The 21,798-nt window shown below is 42.0% G+C and overlaps 1 protein-coding gene across 4 annotated transcripts in view; it reads left to right on the forward strand.

Moving 5' to 3' along the window:
- pak1 (p21 protein (Cdc42/Rac)-activated kinase 1) overlaps positions 1–21,798 on the forward strand; it is a 300,561-nt gene that overhangs the window by 234,990 nt on the left and 43,773 nt on the right. For 3 of the 4 annotated variants that reach the window (XM_073044260.1, XM_073044259.1, XM_073044258.1), the window contains exons 3-5: positions 15,124–15,224; positions 19,784–19,931; positions 21,345–21,382. In XM_073044260.1, the coding sequence (XP_072900361.1) occupies positions 15,124–15,224; positions 19,784–19,931; positions 21,345–21,382 (287 nt within the window). Of the gene's footprint in view, positions 1–2,162; positions 2,182–15,123; positions 15,225–19,783; positions 19,932–21,344; positions 21,383–21,798 lie in introns of those variants that run through there. The other variant, XM_073044261.1, reaches the window with a different exon arrangement.

Consider the following 21,798-nt stretch of genomic DNA (forward strand, 5'->3'; position numbering starts at 1 on the left):
ACCGGTGGGAATTGAACTGCAATGGCTGCAATAAATGTCGAGGACGTTACATGAAGAATCCTTGAAAGTGACTCGACAGGTTGTAGGGTGTGTCCATAGTGCTCTGGTTCAAGAGCCTGAAGGCTGAGGGGTAATACTCTTCCTAAACTTAGTGGTGTGACTCCTGAGGCTCCTATTCTCCCTCCGTGATGGAAGCAATGAGAAGAGAGCATGGCCTGGGTAGTGGAGGTCCTTGATGATGTATGCTGCTTGTCTCTGATAGTGCTCCGTGTAGATGTGCTCATGAATGGGGAGGGCTTTACCAGTGATGGACTGGGCTGTATCCACTACTTACTGTAGGCTTTTCTGTTCAAGGGCATTGGTGTTTTCATACCAGGCCATTACACACTAGCTGCTTTGTACGATGCTGTCAAATCTCACCTAAATGACTTAACAGAATATTTTCCCTGTGCTGCTAAAGTTTAGAAAGGTAGTCACTGCAGCCTGGTCTCTTCTCTGAATGCACAAAGAGCAGTTTTCAAATCTCCTGGCAATAATTTTGTCACCTTGGATTTGTTTTTGGCAAGAATTAGCCTGTGACTTAAGTTTGCCTTTGAGAATTGTGTCCTGGAAACCTGCCTATTCATGTGCTCTGTTTGTCACTGGAAGAGTGACTGGGTAACGTTTCTGTGAACTGATTTTGTATTCAGTGCTTTCCTAGCGTATATGACGAATAAACTGTCTCAGGCATCCTGCCGGGTACAGTATTGATTATAACTGACATTTCGATGACAAACTCTGCCTGATGAAGATGCTAATAAATGTTTGTTATCAACGATACCTGTAACGGGCTGGAAGCCCGAGAAGAGTTTACTGGTGATTTTACATTTGTACTCTAGAGAATTACATTGAACAAATGTTGATGTATTGACCATAAGGAAGTAGAGACAAGGAGAATACTGTGATCAGTATTTATCCTGTGGTAACAAAATGGCTAGTATGAGAGGGTATAATTTTAAAGTGATTGGGGGAAAATGTAAGGGTATGTCAGAGGTAAGCTTATTTTGCACAGAGTTGTTGCTGCATCAAACTTGCTGCCTGAGGTGGTAGCCATATACGTTGGGGACATTTAAGAAACTCTTGGATAGGAAGGTGGCGAATAGAAAATTAGAGCTCTATGTAGGAGGAAAGGGTTATATTGATCTTAGAGTAAATTTAAAAGTTGGCACAACATTGTGGACTGAAGGGCCTTTACTGTGCTGTACAGTTCTATGTTCTAAACTAAAACTGTCAATCAGGTTATTTTCTCAATGCTGGTCATGTACCATTTGCGTGGTGTTTAGACAGCCACATGAATGCGAGGAAAGTAGAAGGATATGAACATTGTGTAGGCATAAGGGGTTAGTTTGGTCACTGTTAGTTTTAAGAAAGCACTAAAATGATCATTAAGCCCACACTGCTCATGGTCTGTTTGTCTCCCATCAGGGAAGAGGCTTATGTAGCATCCACACCAGGACCACCGGACTCAGAAACAGTTAGTTTCCTCAAGTAGTAAGGCTGGTCAACACCTCCACTCACTAACCCATTCCACCACTACTGTATGATTTCAGTCACCTTGTGTACAAACACTCCTGTGTCTAGCTTCACTTTTGAACTATCAATCTATGTAGATAAGCTGTCTTAGGATCTACAGTATATTCATTGTGTTTTTTTTATCATTGTGTTCTATAGCTTGTTATTTTTTTGCCTCACTGTATCGGGATTAACAATTTCTTTTGTTCTCCTTTATACTTGTGTGCTGCGAGTGACATTAAACAATCTTGTATCTTTTGTGATGTTCTGAAGCAACAAATCTTTTGTACAATTAAATGATTTACCTGCTTGAGCCAAGCAAAGTCCTGCTGAATCTCTGCACTCTCTCAGTCACAACCACATTCTTGCTATTGTGTTTCTCTTGTATTTTGACACTGAGCCAAGAGATGTTGCAACAGATAGTCCAAAGGTTGCTTGAAGGTATGAGTTTTAAGTAATGTACGAACCAAAAAAAGAACAGTAAATAGGTGGAGAGCGAATTCCAGAGCTAATGAATGGCCTGAGAATCTGAAGAGGCAGGTGAGGGAGCAGTTGATTGCTCTGGGCCTGTACTTGCTGGAGTTCAGAAGAATGAACAGGGATCAGTTGAAACCTATCGCATTTTGAAAGGTCTGGATCGAGTGGACATGGCAAGTGGGGATGTCTAGGACCAGGGTACAGCCTCAGAATACAAGGATGTCACTTTAGAACAGAGATGAGGAATTTCTTTAGCCGGGGGTTGGTAAATCTGTGGAACTCATAGCTACAAACAGTTGTGCAGATCAAGTTATTAGTTATATTTAAAACAGAGGTTGGTAGGTTCTTGATTACTAAGGCTGTCAAAGGTTATGAGGAGAAGGCAGGAGAATGGGGTTGAGAGGGATAATAAATCAGCCACCGTTGATTGATAGAGCAAACTTGATGGGCTGAATGGTATAATTCTTCTTTGTCATCCCTTTGTGTGTTATCAAGTAGCAGTTAGCGCAATGCCTTACAGAGCCAGCTGTAAAACAGTAAGAAGTCTGTACCTTCTCCCCATGACTGTGTGGAATTCCTCCGGGTGCTCTCAGTGATCCAAAGACGTCTAGGTTAGGGTTAGCAAGCTGCAGGCATGCTATGTTGGTGTAAATTGCATGGTGATATTTGCGGTCTGCCCTCCCCACATCCTCGGATGTGTTGGTCATTGTCGCAAAAAGACGCATTTCCCTATGTCTTGATGTACGTGTGACAAGTAAAGGTAGTCTTTAATCTTTAATGTTTGATCATTGGTGGAGCATTAAACTCGGGAGCTGAAAAGTCCAAAATTGTAAACACCAATACCTCTGAGACTTTTAGACACAATTGAATGAGGCTGTGGAAGGATTTGAAATGTGAGTTGTGATTTTTTTTCTCTCTTTTTAAATTCAAAAAGTTCCTTAGTGGTGGTAATCAGAAAGTACAGATGAGCAGGGTTCTGTTCGAGCCAGGCAACGGAGAGCATTGTATTGAATAATCCCAGGTTTATTAAGGACAGGACATAGGAAACCAAATTGGAGTGTGTGGCAACATTCTAGTTCAGAGATAACAGATAATAGATGAGGTTTCAGCACTTTCATAGTTTAGGTAAGGATGAAATCAGAACAGGTTACAGATCCTGTTTAGTTTGTTATCATATCCACCAAGGTGCATTGAAATTTGTTGCTCAAAGAACATGGTACAGTAAATACAATGGTGTAAAGATTGTAGTGCATTCTGAAGTAATAAAAAGAAATGCTTAAAGTGACTATATTGGAATAACCATGAGCAGCAGAGTTAGGGTACAAGAAAGTGACATTTATCAGACTCTTACACAGATCTCTGGTACGATCAGTTTGATTCTTGGCCTCCCAATCTACCTCATTATCTTGTACTTTTTGCTTGAAGTTTTTGTGGTTGCTTTTACACTTTGGTTCTGCATTGTTACTGTTTTATCTTAGTCTAGGTCTGTGCACTGTGTAATGTGATCTGATCTGTATAGACAGTGGACAAGACACTGTATCTCAGTACAATACCAATTCCAGTCTTTGTGGGTCACGTTGTTGCACTGAACTAGCAATGCTAAAGATATTTAATCCATCATCAGGTGCTCCCACCATCCAGGCCATGCTCTCTTCTTGCTGCTGCCATTGGGAATGAAGTACAGAAGCTTCAAGGTCCACACCATCAGGTTCAGGAACAATTATCACCCTGCAGCCATCAGGCTCCTGAATCAGCATGCATAACTTCACTCACCCCAAAACTGAACAGATTCCACAACCTATGAATTAATTTTTAAGGACTCTATAACTCATTGTTCTCAATATTTATTGCTTATTATTATTATTTTCTTGTATTTGTACACTGGCTGTCTTTGTTGTGCTTGGTCTTTTATTGATCGTGTTGTATTTCTTTGTATTCACTGTGAGTGTCTTCAAGAAACTGAATCTCAGTATTGTATATGGTGACATATGTACTTTGATAATCTTGCTTTGAACTTTGAATAAACCGATACCAATGTAACAGCACCACTGAGAAGGGATGATTGGTTCAGAAGTCTGATAGCGGTGGGGAAATAAGGTATTCTTTGACGTCTAGACTTTTTAAGCACCTGTATCTTCTCACAGAAGGTAAAAGAGAGAACAGGGAATGGCCAGAGTGGTAGGCACCCTTGGTGGAATAGGTGGCCATGGTGATAATTTGGGCATCTGGTCCGAAGCTGATTGTGGATTGTTAATTGAGATTGTGAACAATCTGTGTTTCAAATGGGTTCCAGTGAGGAAGAACACAATTGGAGAACAGAGCTTGTAGCAGGAATGGAATGAATGTATTGTCGTTGGTCGTCTCCATGTGTAACTAGAGGAAGTTCATTGTGTCTTGCAAGCAGTCAAACAATTGCAGGAGAGAAATCATGGAAAATGGGTGTTATGAATCATTGGCTTTAGAACATAGACCAGTACATCACCGAAATAGGCCCTTCGGCCAACGATGTTCTGCCAAACCAATTAAACTAAATTAGCAGTCAAATGGCTAACTAAACTAACTCCCTTTGTCTACACAATGTTCATTACTTTCTATTTTCCTCACTGGATGTCTAAATATCCTTTAAAAGTCTCTGATGTATCTGCCTCTACCACCATCCCAGGCAGTGCATTCCAGACACCCACCACTCTATGCGTGTTTTTTTAAAAAAAAGCAACTTGCCTCTCAAATCTCCTTTGAAGTTACCCCCTCTCACCTGAGATGCATGCCCTCTGGTGTTAAACGTTTCAACCCTTGAAAAAAGATGCTGCCTGTCTACTTTATCTATGCCTGTCGTAATCTTAAACCTCATCAGATCGGCCCTCAGCCCCTGTCGCTTCAGAGGCAACATCTGGCAAACCTCTTCCCCTCCAAAGCCTTGACATCCTTTCTATAATGTGGTGACCAGAACTGTATGCAATACTCCACAGAGTTTTATAAACCACAATCTAACTTACTAACTTTTGAACTCAATACCTCAACTGCTCTATCGATGTCTCTCCAGCTTTGCCTACATAATTTGTTATTTACCGTAAAATACAACATAGGCTGCACTGATATGAATATTGTTTCCTCCTTTGAGGCTTCAATTCTGGGGCACCACAGTAGTGTAGTGGCTAGCACGACAGGGCTCGGGGCATCGGAGTTTAGAGTTCAATCCTGGCGTTCTCTGTAAGGAGTCTCTGTACGCCCTCCCCACAGAATGTGTTTGTGTTTCCTCCTGGTGCTCCATTTTCCTCCCAAAGATGTACCTGGTAAGTTGATTGGTCATTGTAAATTGTCCCTTGATTAGGTTAGAGTTTTGTCAGGGGTTGAGAGGTGATGCAGCTCGAAAGTCCGGAAGTGCCTACTCTGTATTGTATTTCTAAATTTAAAAATATAAATATTTTTCTTGAATTTAAGGTATGCTTTGCCATTCCCTTCTAGGTTAGTAGTGAAGCAAAAGCAATCTAAGTGTAGACACCTGCTTTATTCTGTCGATAAAGAAAGAAAGGATGTGCTGGGATTGGAGAGGGCCCAGAGGAGGTTCACGAGAATGATCCTGGAATGAAAGATGCTATTCTATCTATCTATAGAATATGGAAAGCTGCCTCTAGTTGGGTCCTTTCAAGGCTCCACAAAAGTCTGAGCAATTAAAGGTTAAATACAAGAGATTCTGTTGATGCTGAAAATTGGGAGCAACACACACAATATGCTGGAGGAAGACAGGATGAAGAGGTCAATACTCCCCAATGCCATTAGGCTTTACAATTCAACTGCCAGGACTTAAGAACTTTTTAAAAGCTATTATTAATGCTTTTTGAGATAGTGATTTAGATGCATATCATATTTTTTACTGAGTTAAGTATTGTATGTAATTAGTTTTGCTACAACAAGTGTATGGGACATTGGAAAAAAAGTTGAATTTCCCCATGGGGATGAATAAAGTATCTATCTATCTATCTATCTATCTATCTATCAGCGGGTCAGGCAGCACCTATGGAGAGGAAGGGTTTTGGGCTGAGACCCTTCATCAGGACTGGAAAGGAAGTGGGAAGTAGCCAGAAAAAGGTGAGGAAAAGGTGTAGAAGCTAGAAGGTGAAATTGGGTGGGTGGGGGAGTGGAGATCAAGTGATGAGCTTAGAGGCAATAGGCGGAGAGGTAAAGGGCTAAAGAGGAATGAGTCTGATAGGAGAGGAAAGAAGGGAAGCAGGAGCAATGAAAAGTTAATTGAGTGTTTTTCACTGTGTGAGCACTATATCAGTGCGCATACCCCCCACTGTCATGTTTAAGGCTGAAAATGTCGTGAAGAAAGCAGTTTCGTATTTTTCTATTGCATACACATGATTCATTTCCCAGGGCGCATGGTGCAGAGTGGCTTGTCTAAAAGTCGTGTCAATTCCTGCAACTCTGTGCAGAGTCGCCATCTAGTGGGAGTCATAGTGTTCCAGTACATTCTTTTAAAAATACCGAACACAATTTCAGATGGCCCAGTTGAGACGTAAGTTGATAGGTAATGAGGGCTGTTTAAAGATTTTTGAGATTTCAGATTGAAGTTTGCTTATCAGGTGTACATCAAGACATGCATGAAATGTGCCGTTTTTATTTGTCAACACATCCAAGGGTGTGCTGGGGACAGTCTGAAAATGTCATAGAGCATAGTCATTACAGCACAGTACAGACCTTTCAGCCCATGATGTCGTGCTGACCCTAAGATCAATCTAACCCTTCCTCTTCCACTTACGTGTTCCACACATTCCGGTGCCAACATGGCATGCTCGGCAGACCACAGAACATAACAAGCAACAAAATAATAGCAGGAGGTCATTTGATTTACTTTATGGTTATTGGGTCTACTTTAGCTACAACACTAGTTGATGAATATGTCAGCACGAGTATTCTGCTGCTGTCTGTAAGAGGTTTGTACATTCTCCCCATGAATGCATGGGCTTCCTCCCACAGTCCAAAGATGTACCTGGGAAGAGGTTAATTTGTCATTTGTAAATTGTCCCATGATTAGGCCTAGGGTTAGATTGGGGGTTGCTGAGCAACGTGGCTCGAAGGGCCAGAAGGGCCTACTGTGTTGTATCTCAATGAATAAAGGATATTAGGTAAGGGCAGAATAGGCTTTGGCCTTTCAACGTTGTCAGCTTCTGCTTTAAACACGAGATTCTGCAGATGCTGGAAATGTTGAGCAACACACAAAATGCTGGAGGAACTCCGTAGGTCTGGCAGCACCTATAGAGGGAATAAACAGTCGAAGTTTTGGGCCAAGACCCTTCATCAGCTAAAGATAAAAGATTAGCTTTATTTGTCGCATCTTAATTGAATTATGGAAACATCCTTCTATTTACCATAATTAAATGCTTCAAGGCACCACACAAGGCCGTTGCTGAACAGAACTTGCTCCTGACCCACAAACTGTGATACTGTTCTAAATGACGCACAAGCAATAGACAATAGGTGCAGAAGTAGACCATTTGGCCCTTCGAGCCTGCACCGCCATTTTGAGATCATGGCTGATCATCTACTATCAATACCCGGTTCCTGCCTCGTCCCCATATCCCTTGATTCCCCTATCCATAAGATACCTATCTAGCTCCTTCTTGAAAGCAATGAGTATATACTGCATATATAAGCAATAAGCATATATAAGCAACGTACTGCAGTAACTGAGTGGGTCAAGCGGCAATTGTGTGGGGAAAGGAATTTGCCTTTCAGGCTGAAACCCTGCGTCAGGACCCAAAACTGCAGCATTCCCTCTCCTCCCCACAGACCCTGCTCAACACTGAGTGTGTCCAGCAAACTATTTGTTACTCCTGTTTCCAGCATCTGTGGTGTCTAATTGAACTTGCCTGTCCCTGACAACATGCCACCTCAGTTGGCCTTCTCTTTCCTGGACACAGCACAAGCATCTCAAGCTGGTGGGGTCGTGGGTGGTTAGTGCACTTGATATCCAGTCCCAAATCTTTGTATCAGCTACAGCTGAAACACAAAATACAACCTCTGTTCTTTCAATATTTCACTTTTGGAGAGCTCCCACTTACCAACCACACCTTTTCCAAAACTCAACCTGTCCGAATCCACACCTGCCAGATCCTGTCAGACAGTATCAAAATTGGCCTGTCTGCAATTTAGAACGTCAATCCAGGGACCAAACCTAATCCTTCTCCATGATTATCTAGAAACCAATGGCATCATCATCACTAGATCCAAATGGTTCCCTACACACACTTCTGTCACCTGCCGTGCTTCGTGCCCTCATCTGTTTTTCCACTGAGATTGGGCGATACTTGAACTAGAGGTCGCGGGTTAAGGGTGAATGGTGAACTGTTTAAAGGGAACATGAGGGGGATCGTCTTCACTCAGGGTGGTGAGAGTGTGGAATAAGTTGCCAACAGAAGTGGCGAATGTGGGTTTGATTTCAACATTTAAGAGACATTTTGGATAGGAGGGGTTTGGAGGCCTATAGTATAGGACAGATTAATAGTGCAGCACAGACAGGGACGAGCTGATGAGTCAGTTTCTGTGCTGTAGTGTTCTATGGTATCTTTAAATGGCTTCGGTAATCTTGATTGAAAGGTTAAAATGCTGAATGTATTGTTGTGTGCACAAGTATATGAGTGTGGGTACAATCTTAAAAACCTGGCGGCATCAAAAGTATGATCTGTATGTCCAGACAATGCACAGAAAATAAATGATGGATAAATTGTACAGGATGGCGAAGAAGAGTGCATATAAAATAAGACATTAGGCTGTTGTTATACTTCTCACCTGCCCATCACCTCCTTCTAGAGCCCCCCCTCCATCATCTCCGTTGGTCCACTCTCCTCTCCTCTCTCAGATTGCTTCTTCAGCCCTTTACCCCCTCCCCACTTCCTTTCACCTCCCATCTTCTCATCATCCCCCGGCCTGCAACCACCAACCTTGCCCCTCTGTTGGCTTCACCTGCCAGCTTGTATTCCTTCCCCTCCTCCCATCTGCTTATTCTGGCTTCTTCCCCCTTCCCCCCTTTCCCCCTTCCTCTCCAGTCCCAATGAAGGGTCTCGACCTAAAATGTCGACTGTTTATTCCTCTCCATAGATGCTGTGTGACCTGCTGAGTTCCTCCAGCATTTTGTGTGGTTGAAACGGATTATTTTTTAATCTCCATTTTTAAATAATCCAATATTTTAGTTGTTTTTGTAATCTAAACCTAATAATTTAAGTAATTATCAAAGACACTTAAGTTGATTGTTACTGAAGAAAATCTGTGTCTACTTCACCACTGTAAGTATTGCCAGTAAATCTCAAACCTTTGTAAGCTTGCTTTAAGGATCCTGCAGATCTATTTTATAATCTTCAGAATGTTGACAAGTTTTATTTGCTTGTGGGATGCCTGATGACGTTGCCTTGGTTAAAATTGCCCAACAGAGAGTATGCATGAAGCAGCCGACAAGTTACAGTAGCAATTACCAGAAGGAAAACAAAAGCATTTATTAATAATTAAATCTTATGCAACAATTAATAATAATTAACACTATGAATATATTAATATATACATTGGTTATTAAATCTGATCATGTTTATTGTTAATAATATTTATTGCTGAATAATAATTAAGATTCAGAATCTTTATTCCTGAAGCCAACCTAGTAATTGGTGTATTATTGTCACATGGACTGGGACACAGTGGAAAAACTTTGTTTTGCTTGCCGTTCATACAGATCGATTCATTGCATCAGTGCATCAAGGGAAAATAATAAGATTTCAGAATAGAGTGAGTGAAGCCAGACAATAATGTTAAAGTAAGAACAGAATGCAGCCTTTTCTGGAAATGTTACAATCAGAATATCTGGTTTTACCAAATGCAACAAAATTCCCATTCTGGGCAATATACAGCGGAACAGTAGCTGTAAGAGTTGCTCCTTGGAGGTCCAGAGACCTGGATGCTGTCTGTGTGGAGATTGTGGCTCTCTCATTACTCTTGGCCTGCTCCGCACGATTCAGATTCGGATATGTTTATTTATCCGAAGTGAATACGTTGTTTTCATTAACACCCAACACAACCTGAGGATGCTCTGGGGGCAGCCCGCAAGTGTCATTGCATTTTCTGGCGCCAACATAACATGTCCACAGTGTTCAGCAGAACAACACCAGCTGTAACAGCAAAAGAAGTCCCTTTCTCACCATCCTGCCCGCTCACGTTATTGGCACACAGACAGGCCTACAACCCCGGGACAGGCTGCCTCTGGAGTCCTTGGACCCAGATTCCCAGACTCGTAGACATCAAGTCTCCAGCTTTCAGACGTGCCGACCCAGGGGCTTCGGCGCACTGACTTCAGTCTCCAGTCACCTGAATAAAACAAGGTCATAGCAGTGCAGCTAAGGGGAAATGTGGAGGATTGAGTACAGCCTTGCTCATCAAGGCAGATCAGAGAACGTTTAAAGATACCAGCAGCTTGGAAGAGGAGAGATTCGAGGAAGAAGTCGGTGGGTTTGTCCGGGCGGCACAGTAGTGTAGCACCAGCTGTGAGTTCAGGGATCGGTTCCTGCTGCTGTCTGTGAGGAGTTTTACATTCTCCCCGTGGTCATCGTCTGAACCCTTAGTGTCTAGGTGGCACGTGGGGCCTCACATTCTCCCCTGGTCAAGCGGATTTGCACTGGGTGGTTCGGTTTCCTCCCACATTCCAAAGGTGTGCGGGTTGGGGAGTAGTGGGCATGCTACGTTGGCACTGGAAGTGTGGCTGTTATTGCACACAAGGAGAAGGCAGGAGATTGGGGCTGAGAGGGAAAAAATTATCAGCCATGATGAAATAGTGGAGCAGAATCGCTGGGCCAAATCGCCTAATTCTGCTCTAATATCTTATGGCCTAACAGTGGATTTCACTGGTGTGTTTCATATCGCAAATGAAGCTTATCTTTACCTAGCTTCCATTCCGCCTTTGTAAGACTACCGAACATTTCCCAAGTACGATAAGATGGGCTTTTGACCTCGTCATCTAACTTGTAATGGCCCTCGCATCTTATTGTCGACTTGAACTGAACTTTCCCTGTATTTGTATCACTTTATTTTGTTACTGCTTTACCATGTACTGCCTCACTGCACCATTGTAATAAATTGCTCTGCTTGAACAGTAAGCAGGACAGGGTTTTCTCTGGAGTGTCAGGCTGAGGGAATACCTGATGGAAGATTATAAAATTATGAGAGGCAGAGATAGGGTAAGGTGGTCAGAATCTTTTTCCCAGGATAGAAATTCTAATCAACATTTCCCACCGAAAAGGAGCCAAAACTGGAGGGCTTAGATCGAAGGCGGGAGGAGAAAGACTTGGAAAGGGATCTGAGTGGCAATTTCATCACAGAGGGTGGATCATATATGGAACAAGCTGTTAGAGTAATTGAGGCAGGTGCAATAATGACATTTAAAAACATTTGAACCAGTACATAGAGGAACGGGACAAATGCGGGCAAATGGGATTCTCTTCCAGCTCTGAGTCAAAGTATCCAGACTGTCTTGGGGTTCAAGGTCTCTGTGTATAGGTGGGAGGGAGGAGCAGGGCTTGATTTGCTGTTGTGTTTTGTTTTTTGGCTTGTGTTCTGTGTTGTTCTGCTGAACATTGTGGATGTGCTATATTGGCGCCGGGATGTTTGGTCATAGTTGCAGGCTGACCTCAGCCCATCCTTGGGTGTGTTGGTTATTAATGCAAATGATGCATTTTAAATGTGTTTCGATGTATACGTGACCAATAAACTCATGTTGAATCTTAGGTGAGCATCTTGGTTGGCATGGACAGATTGGGCCAAAGGGCCCGTTTTAGTGCTGTGTTACTCTGACTGCGTCGAAGACATGGATTTCGATTTAGATTCAGCACAGTGGCAGGTGCTTCCAGCCCAACTGACCCAAGCCACTCAATCTACTATGGTATGTCTGTGGACTGTGGGAGGAAATGCAAAGTCACTGGCAGAACATATGAACTCCTAAACAGACGGTGGGAGAATTGCACCCGGGTCACAAGAGCTTTAAAACGTTATGCTAACAATCACACTACTGTGCCACCCCGAACAGCTTTAAGGTGAGACAGGGAAAGTTTAAAGGCGATCTGTGAGGGATGTGGTCAGTGACTGGAATGCACCACCTGACATGATGGTGGAGGAAAAATATAACAGCGTTGCATAACAAACAGTGTTTAGATAAGCATGTGAGCTCGCAGGGAATGGAGGGATAAGGATTATGTGCAGTTAGATAGGTACAGTCTAATTTGGCATCAATAAAGGGCTTGGTCCTTTATTGCAGTGTTCAATGTTCTAAGTAACTTAGAAAATGCATCAGGCACTACTGGAGCAATGAAAATTCAGGATACACAAGGAGCTAGCGTTGCAGGAGTGCAAAAACCTTGCAGAACTGGAGAATCTTATGGAGATGAAAATGTACTCCATGGTAATGAGTCAAGATTCAAGACATCCTAGCAAGTTCACCCCAAGAAGCGACGTTGCTAAATACCTATTTAAAAGGAGTTCTGTCCGGGCAGGAGAAACTGTTTCAGATGACCCCTGGTTTCGTGAATCGTTGAGACTGGATTTCAAGGCCTCGTGTTTGGGATCCCATCATTGGCGAGTCCAGAGTTTGAGACCTAGTGTTCGGTGATGGGTTTGTTTTTGCTGTTATTGTTTTATTGCTCGTTGTGTTCAGTGTTGTTCTGTTGGGCATGCTCTGCTGGAGCCAGAATGTGTGGCAACACTTGCAAGCCTGTCCCAGCACACCTCGGGTGTGTTGGTTGTTAACACAAACAATGCATCTCAACGTGATCATAGTTCTAGAGTAACACATACAAATGGCTGGAGGAACTCAGCAGGTCAGGCAGCTTCTATGGAAAAGAATAAACAGTCAAGGATGGGCCTGATGAAGGGTTTGGGACTGAAATGTCAACTGTTTATTCCCCTATTAAAATGTGCTAAAGTTAAGACTTCAGAGTAGCAAAAGAGAACATTTTGATTATGAATATTTTTTGTATGTTTTAGTTTCTATGGAAACCACATATGACAGGGTGATGCCGTACATCATGAAGCAATGTTAATCAGCTTTAAAGTACACCCACATTACTTGCTCCTACGTAAATATCACCCACTCTCAGCGTCACATAGCCTTCTTATTGAAATTGGAGGAAGAAAAGTACCGGTACTTTGCCAATCTAGAGCTGGTAGTTCTGACTGATACTCCTTGTATTGGAAGGGTTCAGATGAAAGCCTTCACCATGTCAGCCTGGTTCTGTAGATCAGTTGGCTATTGAAGATCTTGAATCATCTCTTAAAGATTAGCTGGAAGTTCTCCCTTTCTCCAAGTTCATACCCGTTTCTCATCAAAGCCATCAAACAGGTTAACTGGTCATTGCTACTAATGGGATCTTAAACGTATGTAGAATAGCTGTTGTTTGGCTTAATATCACGATCTATGGACAATCAGAGGTATGTAGAAACGGATCTTAATCCTTTGTGCTTTCTCTCAGTGTTTGACTTGCTGACATTAACACTTGTATGCCTTCCACCTGAACAATTTTTCTTGCACTTTATTCCTCTTTCAAACCTGCTCTTTCACTTTATGCCTTCATTAGCTCTTCCCGCTTTCTCCCCCAAAAACCTGAACTTACTCTTTCATCCCTTCCCCTTTCCTCCTCCTCCTCCTCCTCCACTCCTTCTCCTCCTCCTCCTCCCTGTGCTCCCTTTCCTCTTACTTCTCTCTCCTCTTCCCTCTGCCCATCTCTGTTTTTTTAAACTAATCCAAACTGATTGAATAGATTTTGAAAACAGAATCTCTGCAAAGGTGATGAGGACACCTGTCAAGAGTTTGAAAATTGACTAGTTTTGAAAATAAATTGCTTGGTTTGGGTGGAGGTAGTAAGATTATTTCCTCTAGTTTGAGTCAGTCATAGTCTGAAGAAGGATCAATATTTAGAAAATTAAACATTAAAGAACCTGTTGTTACATTTTCAGTTCTTAATCTGAATCAGAAAGGGAAGTGATGATGGAATCCACAGTAACTTTTTGAATTGAACTAAGTTAGTTGTTTGAAATGGATTCTTTTCTGGCTTCTTATCACGGGGCTCAAGTTCTGCAAGATTCTGATGCTTGGATATCACAGTCTTTGTAACACAAACCTGGAGTACAGTAAGCAGGAATATGTGGAACCAAAACACAGATCCCAGGTGTAAGATGTTCAGTCACCTGTCTCCACCTGACAGATTGTCTAGAAACAAAAACACAATCACGTTTAGTCAGTATGATCAGCAGGCTGCAGCCTGGGTATAAGTTATTTAACTCCTTTTTCCTCAGTGTTTTCATTTTAAAGTTTTCTCTTTAGTATTTCTCCCTCAGTCTCATTTACTGGGGTTCAGAGTATACTCTCCTATTGGAGAATGCTCAATGGATTGGTCTACCCATCATTTTGAAGTAGTGTAAGGCCTCTGTATGTGCTCTGGTGTGTCTATAGAGGATTTTCACTGCCACTCGGCATTCTGGGATTCACGTGCTTCCATTGCTCTCCATACTAACTACATCTGGGAGATCAACACTGACTTCTTATTAAATCCAGCTACATGTGAGAGATCTTGTGAACCTGGGTTTTTAAGATGGCAATTTTGTTAGCAGCAGGTTAATAGTAGAGGGAATTTGTCAGTGAAAAATACTGAAGACTTCATACAGGTAGGGATAATGAATGCACTTCAAAAGACTTCTAGCAGTGAGTCATGGCTGTAATTTCAGTTATTTTGACATCTAGTTGATCAAAGATCATACAGTGTCTGGTCTCCTGCGTTTTATTAAAAAATCTTTTTCTTATTATTGATATATTGCTTAGTTTTGTTAATCATTTATTTGCTAATTTAATTCTTTATTGTACATAATGACATATTGACTTAATGTATTTTTTGTTAATCTTCAATAATAATTAATAAAAAGATTCTGAAATGGAAAAAAATCTCTCTCCCATTCCCTCTCAGGCCATGTCCTCTTGATTTGAACTTTCTCTGACCCAGATAATGTTATTATTTTATTTTGTTTCCTGTTATATTTTGTGCACTTAATGGATCATTTCTTTATCTGCAGCCAACAGAAAAAAAGAAAGAGAACGACCAGAGATCTCGCTACCTTCTGATTTCGAGCATACAATACATGTTGGATTTGATGCTGTCACAGGAGAGTTCACTGTAAGTGACCTTACACTTTATAATGGAAGGATGATGGGGGCAGAAATTGTGTTCTACATGGGTATGCTATCTTGTGTTATACTGCAGATGGAGACATTCGGTTTGTGGTACATTTGCTTATCTAGTATCCAAAGGCCAAGGAAACCGATTTTGAGACTAGTTCAAATCCCACCATGGCAGTTAAAGAATCTGAGTACAAATAATGGAAAAACAAAATTCTGCAATGAAACATAAACATGCACGAGATTCTGCAGATGCTGGAAATCCAGAGAAAGACACACACATGCACTCATCAGGCAGCATCTATGAGGAGGAATAAACCTGCTCATAGGTCTCAGACCTGCTGAGTTCCTCCAGAATTTAGTGTCTTTGGAGCAAACATCTAGTAGTTGTATCTCGTAATTAAAAACCCACTTGCTCACTTAAGGATGATTAGCTTCAAATTTATTTGTCACATGTACATTGAAGCACGCTGTTTTTTGTTGTCAAGCAAACACAGTTTGAGGATGTGCGGGGGCAGCCTGCAAGTGTTGCCATGCTTCCAGTGCCAACGCAGTATGCCCACAACTTACTAACCTTAACCCATGTGTCTTTGGAATGTTGTGGGTAGGGGGGAAATGAGCAGCAGCAGGAAATCCATATAGCCAACAGGAGAACATACAATCTCTTTACAACCACCATCGTGATCATCGTGAAGCATTACGCTAAACCGTGCCCTTCATGAAAGAAAATCCACTACCCTCATCTAACATAGCCAGTACTGGACCCAAGACTCCAGCAAGATGGTTTAATTGGCCTCTGAAGTGGTCACTTAAGGCACTGAGTGACGGGTAATAAATGTCAATTGAGGTAGCAACACCTAGGTCCTGCAAGTGAGTAAATAAATTTAACAAAAGTTTGGTCTTAACTTCTTAATGCGGAAACTTTATTTGTAGGTGACATACCTATATATAATTGAAAAGGTACACGTAGGTGTTCACACTGCACAAGTGTGTCTTCCTATCTTAATTGATTTCACCATGTTAGCATATCCATCTGTTTTTCTCCATTAGAAAAACTTAAGAAATAGGAGTAAGAGTTGGCCATTCGGCCTGCCGAGCCTGTTCTGCCATTCAATACGATCATATCTGATCTGGACCTGGACTCATCTCCACCTATCTGCCTTTCCCCTATGTAAAAGTTTAACTCTGTCTTAAATATATTCAATGAGGCAGCCTCTACTGCTTCCCTGAGCAGAGAATTCCATAGGTACATTACTCTGGGAAAAGCAGTTTCTCATCCCCATCCTAAATCTGTTGTTTCCTAGTTGCCAGTGGAAACCACTTTCCTGGCTCTATCTTATGTATTGTCTTCATAATTTTATGTGCTTTTACTACTAGACCCCCCCCCACCTCTAATTCTTCTGAAAGCCAGCAAGTATTATCTCAGACAGCTCAATATCTCTTCATGGGCGAATCCCCCTCATAGATGGAATTAACCCAGTGAACCTGCTCTGCACTGCCCACAAAGCCAGAGGCACAGTGGTGTAGCGGTTAGTAGTCAGCAACCCAGGTTCAATTCCTGCTGCTCTCTGTAAGGCACTTGTACGTTCTCCCTGTGACGGCGTGGGTTTCCGCCAGGTCCTCCCACAGTCCAAAGACGTACCAGTTGGTGGTCTTTGAAAATTGTCCCATCATTAAGCTAGGGTTAAGTAGGGAGCTGCTGAGCGGTGTGGCTTGAAGAGACAGGAGGGCCTATTCTACACTGTATCTCGATAATAAATAAATCTTTTCTCAAAACTGTACTCCAGGACCAGCTTCAACAGTGCCCTGTGCACTTTTAGCATAACCTCCCTGCTAGCAATGAAGGCCAATGTTCCATTTGGCACCTCGATAGCCTGTTGCACCTACAAAATGACTTAGCGATTCGTGCTCAAGCACTTTGAAGTCCCTCCGGAAAGCAATGTGCTACCATCTTTCACCTTTAATTAATAATTCCATCAACTTGTTTCCTTGCAAAGTGGACGACAACGTTTCCATTCACCAGACCCTTGCCCACTCACTTAACCTATCTGTATCTCTCTGCGTCCTCTGCACAATTTCCCTTTTCACTCAATTTAACCCATTAGCAATCTCCAAATCATTATCTGTATAGCCTCCCCTTTAAATGCCTTTGTTTGTTCAGACAACTACTTGTGACAGTAAATTCCAACTCTTCCGATAAGGATGTTCCCCCCGATCCCCTAGTAGATACATGAATGACCGCTATCTATGAGCCCACTTGTTTCGGACTCCCCACAAATAGAAAATGCAGAATGAGGATGTTTTATTTGTATTTTGCAATTGTTAGTTAATAATTTTTAAGACCTGTGTCAGTTCACCCTTCAGCTTTCCCTTTTCCAAAGTAAAGGGATAAATTTAGCAAAATAAATTCTGGTTCATTGCACAACATCCAGCTCAGAATAGCTGATGCCCTAGTGGACTTATCCAGGAGCTACTCTAAAAATCCAACTAATACGCACTCTAGAAATTCCTGCTCCTGTAATCCAGCACCAACCTGATTTCCCCAATCTAACTGCATATTGAAGTCCTCTTTGATTATTGTAACATTGCCCTTTTGGCATGGATTTTCTAACTTCCATTATAATTTGTAGGCAATATCCTTACTACTGTTTGGGGGTCTGTATAAAACTCCCATCAGGATCTTTTTACCTTTGCAGTTCCTTAGATCTATCCACAATGATTCAACAACAACTGTAGCTATGTCACCTCTAATGATTTGTTTTTTTTAAACCAACAGACCAACATTGCCTTCCTGCCTACCCTTTTGATGCAATGCATATCCTTGGGCATTAAGCTCCCAGCTATAATCTTTCAGCCATGATTCTGTGATACCTTAACATTATGCCTGCCAATCTGCAACTGTGCTACAAGTTTATCTACCTTATTCCATATTCTGCACGCATTCAGATACAACACTTACAGTCCTGTTTTCACTTTTAATGATTTTGTTGCACCAGGCTCTACCTTTTGATTCCTAACCTCCACAACCTCTCCATTAACTGTTCTAGCACTCCCATCCATCTGCATCTCTAGTTTTATACCTGTCATGCAGCATTAACAAACCTACCTGGTAGGATATTAGTCCCTCTCAGTTCAGGTGCACTTTGTCCCTTCTGTACAGGTCCCACCTTCCCTGGATGAGAGACCATTGATCCAAAAATCTTATGCCTTTCCTCCAGTACCAACTCCTTAACAAGGTATTAAACTGTGTAATCTTCCTAGCTCTAGCCTCATTAGCACATGGCAAGGGTAGTCATCCTGAGATCACAACCTTCCCTTTTAACTTGTACCTAGCTCCCTGAACTCGTGCAGAACCTTGTCACTTGTGCTACCCATGTCATTGGTATCAACGTAGACCTTGACCTCCTGGCTGTTCACCCTCCCACTTGAGATGCTGAGGATTCGATCTGAGGTATCTCAGATCCTGGCACCTGGGAGGCAACATGCCATCCGGGAATCTCGTTCTCGCCCACAGAACCTCCTGTCCATTCCCCTAACTGTCTAAACGAATCCCCAATCACCACCTCTTCTTCCCCTTACTGTCTGAGTCACAGATGCAAACTCATCTCCTAGCACTTGTTTCATAGTTTTCTATGGCCAGGCAATTAAAGTACTCATCTAGACATTTTAAAATGCTGACAGTGACTCCAATTCCACTACTCTCTCTGACAGTGCATTGCAGGTACTTGCCACTCTCTGAATGAAGAGGAAAGCCCCTCTCATGTTTCCTCTAAACCTCTACCCCTTTACCCAAGTCTATCTTCTTGAATTTTATCTACCTCTCATTTGGGGGTGTGGGTGGGAGGAAGGACCCTTACCTTTCCATTGGCTAGTATATCTCCACAACTACGAGAAGCTGTCTTCCTCGCCTTAGAAAGGTAAAATCACGCTGATTTCTTCCTCTTCGTTTCCATTGACTTGTCTTGAATGGGGAGGTAATGGCAGAATTGTTTAATCAAGGTTAAAAGTAAATGTTTAGCTGCTGCAATTTGCTCCATATTAGCCAGAATCAAGTTTATTATCACTGTCTTTTAGCCGAATGGGCTTGGGAGAGAAATTGATCAGCCTCGATGAAATGGCGGAGCACACCCAATGGGCCAAATAGCCTGATTCTCCTCTTATGTCTTATGGACACGTGTCATGATGTTGTTTTGTGGCTGCAGTACAGTGGAAGAAAAAATGCTGCAAGTTACAATAAGAAATATCAAAAGATAAATAAATAGTGCAAAAAGAGAGCAAAATAGTGAGGTGGTGTTTGTTTTCGTGGACTGTTCAGAAATCTCATGGTAAGGGAAGATGCCATTGTTAAAACATTGAGTGTGTACCCCCTCCCTGAAGGTAGAAATGAGAAGAGCTCTCTCCCGGATGGTGAGTGCTGTAGTTGCTGCCTGAGAAGACATTTAGCCTTTGCGCCTGCTGCTTCATTCTGACAAGATCGCAGCTGACCTTTTATCTTGGTTTAGCATGTTTTTGAATCACCTTTTTTCTCTATTCTCTCCCCTCCCTCCCAACTCCCAGGGCATGCCTGAGCAATGGGCTCGATTACTACAGACGTCGAATATCACAAAGCTGGAGCAGAAGAAGAATCCACAGGCAGTGCTGGATGTTTTAAAATTCTATGATTCAAAAGAAACAACAAACAGTCAGAAATACATGAGCTTCACAGGTAACAGAAATTTTGCTTGTCCCTGTCTTCCTCTTGATCTCCTTTGTATTATGTATGTTCTTTTTCTCTTTGCCTCGTAAAGATCAAACAAAAGCTGCAGACTCTAGGAATCTGAAACAAATATAGACAAACTCTGGAAAATCTCAGCAGGGTCAGGCAGCATCTGCGGAAGGAGAAACAGTCAGCACAGGGAAAGAGGAAAAAAACGTGTCTGTCTCTGTAGCAGGGAAGGGGTTTGGAGAGAACATAGAACATTACAGCATAGTACAGACCCTTCAGACCACGACATTATGCTGACCTTTTAAACTACTTTAAGATCACACTAACCCTTCCCTCCCACATAACATTTTTCTATCATCCAAGTCCCTGAGTAAGAGTTTCTTGAATGCACCTAATATACCTGCCTCCTCTCATCCTGATTTGGTCCAAAGAGAAAAGCCCTAGCTCACTCAGCTTATCTTCAAGGTCAACGGATAGAACAAAAGGGACTTATCTGATAAGGTGAGAGCAAGATCTGAGTTGGCACGAGATTAATAATTGCTGTTTATTGCCTTTGATTGGAAAGCTGGTGTTGGGCACCACTGAAGGTCTCTGTGATCTAGCTTTATTACCGATCTTGCCCACGTTCCTTCTAAATCTCCCTTATCTCTGTAACCTCCTTCGCATGAACATCAATCTAGTTTTGAACTCTTAACAGATCCCAGTATTTTCTTGTCCTCTCTTTTAACAGCAGTACCTTCTGCTGCCAGGGCGATAGGAAGTTTGGAGGCTTTGAGAAGATTGTTACATACATTGTCACGATGACTGTAGTTTAGAAGAATGAGGGAGATCTCATTAAAACCTATCAAATATTGAAAGGTGGACACTTAGAGGATGTTTTCTACAGTGGGAGAGCCTAGGGCCAGGTGGCACAGCCTCAGAGTGTAAAAATGTCCTTTTAGAACAGAGATGAGCAGGAATTTCTTTAGCCTGAGGATGGTAAATTTGTGGAATTCATTGCCACAGATGGCTATGGAGGCCAAGTTATTAGGTATATTTAAAGTGGAGATTGATAGGTTCTTGATTAGTAAGGGGGTGAAAGGTTATGGGGAGACTACAGGAGAATGGGGTTGAGGGATAATGAAGGAATAGTGGAGCAGACTCAATGACCCAAATTACCTAATTCTACACCTGTGTCTTAGCGGTACCCCATGATATGTGGGGATTTATTTTCTAGCAAAAAGACTGCAGGTGGTGGAAATATGAAGGAAAGAAATGGGTCTATCAGATGAAGAAATGTTAACTGTTTCTCTCTGTGTAGAAGCTGCTTAACCTGTTGAGTATTCCCAGCAGTTTCTACTCTTATTAATATTTTCAAAATATTTTGAATATTCTTGAAATTTTAGCATAAATTTGTGTCTTTATTTTCTGTAGATAAAACAACAGATGGTTATGCAACCACAAATGCACTGGTGAGTTCTTTGTTCACATGCCTCTACTTTTTGAATTTTTGGAAAGTATACTTTCTACAGTCATTGTTGTGTATTATCAGCTGGGGGGGGGGCCCCCCCAGACCAAATCTATTGTTTGCCTTTTCTGGTTGGTAATCTAGGAGTAGAAAACTAAAATCTAATACAATGCACGGGGGTTAATACAAGGGGATATAATTTTAAGGTGATTGGAGTAAAGTATAGGGGAAATGCCAGTGGTAAATTTTTCTTACACAGAGTGTGGTGGATGTTCAGAATGCCCTGCCAGTGATGGTGGTAGAGGCAGATACATTGGGGGCATTTAAGTAACTCTTAGATAGGCATGTGGATGATAGAAAATCGGACAGCTGTTTAGGAGCTAAGGGTTAGATTAATCTTGACATAAGATAAAAGGTCGG

This window comes from Hemitrygon akajei, chromosome 4 (assembly GCF_048418815.1).
Source record: "Hemitrygon akajei chromosome 4, sHemAka1.3, whole genome shotgun sequence".
In the NCBI taxonomy this organism is placed as follows: Eukaryota; Metazoa; Chordata; class Chondrichthyes; order Myliobatiformes; family Dasyatidae; genus Hemitrygon; species Hemitrygon akajei.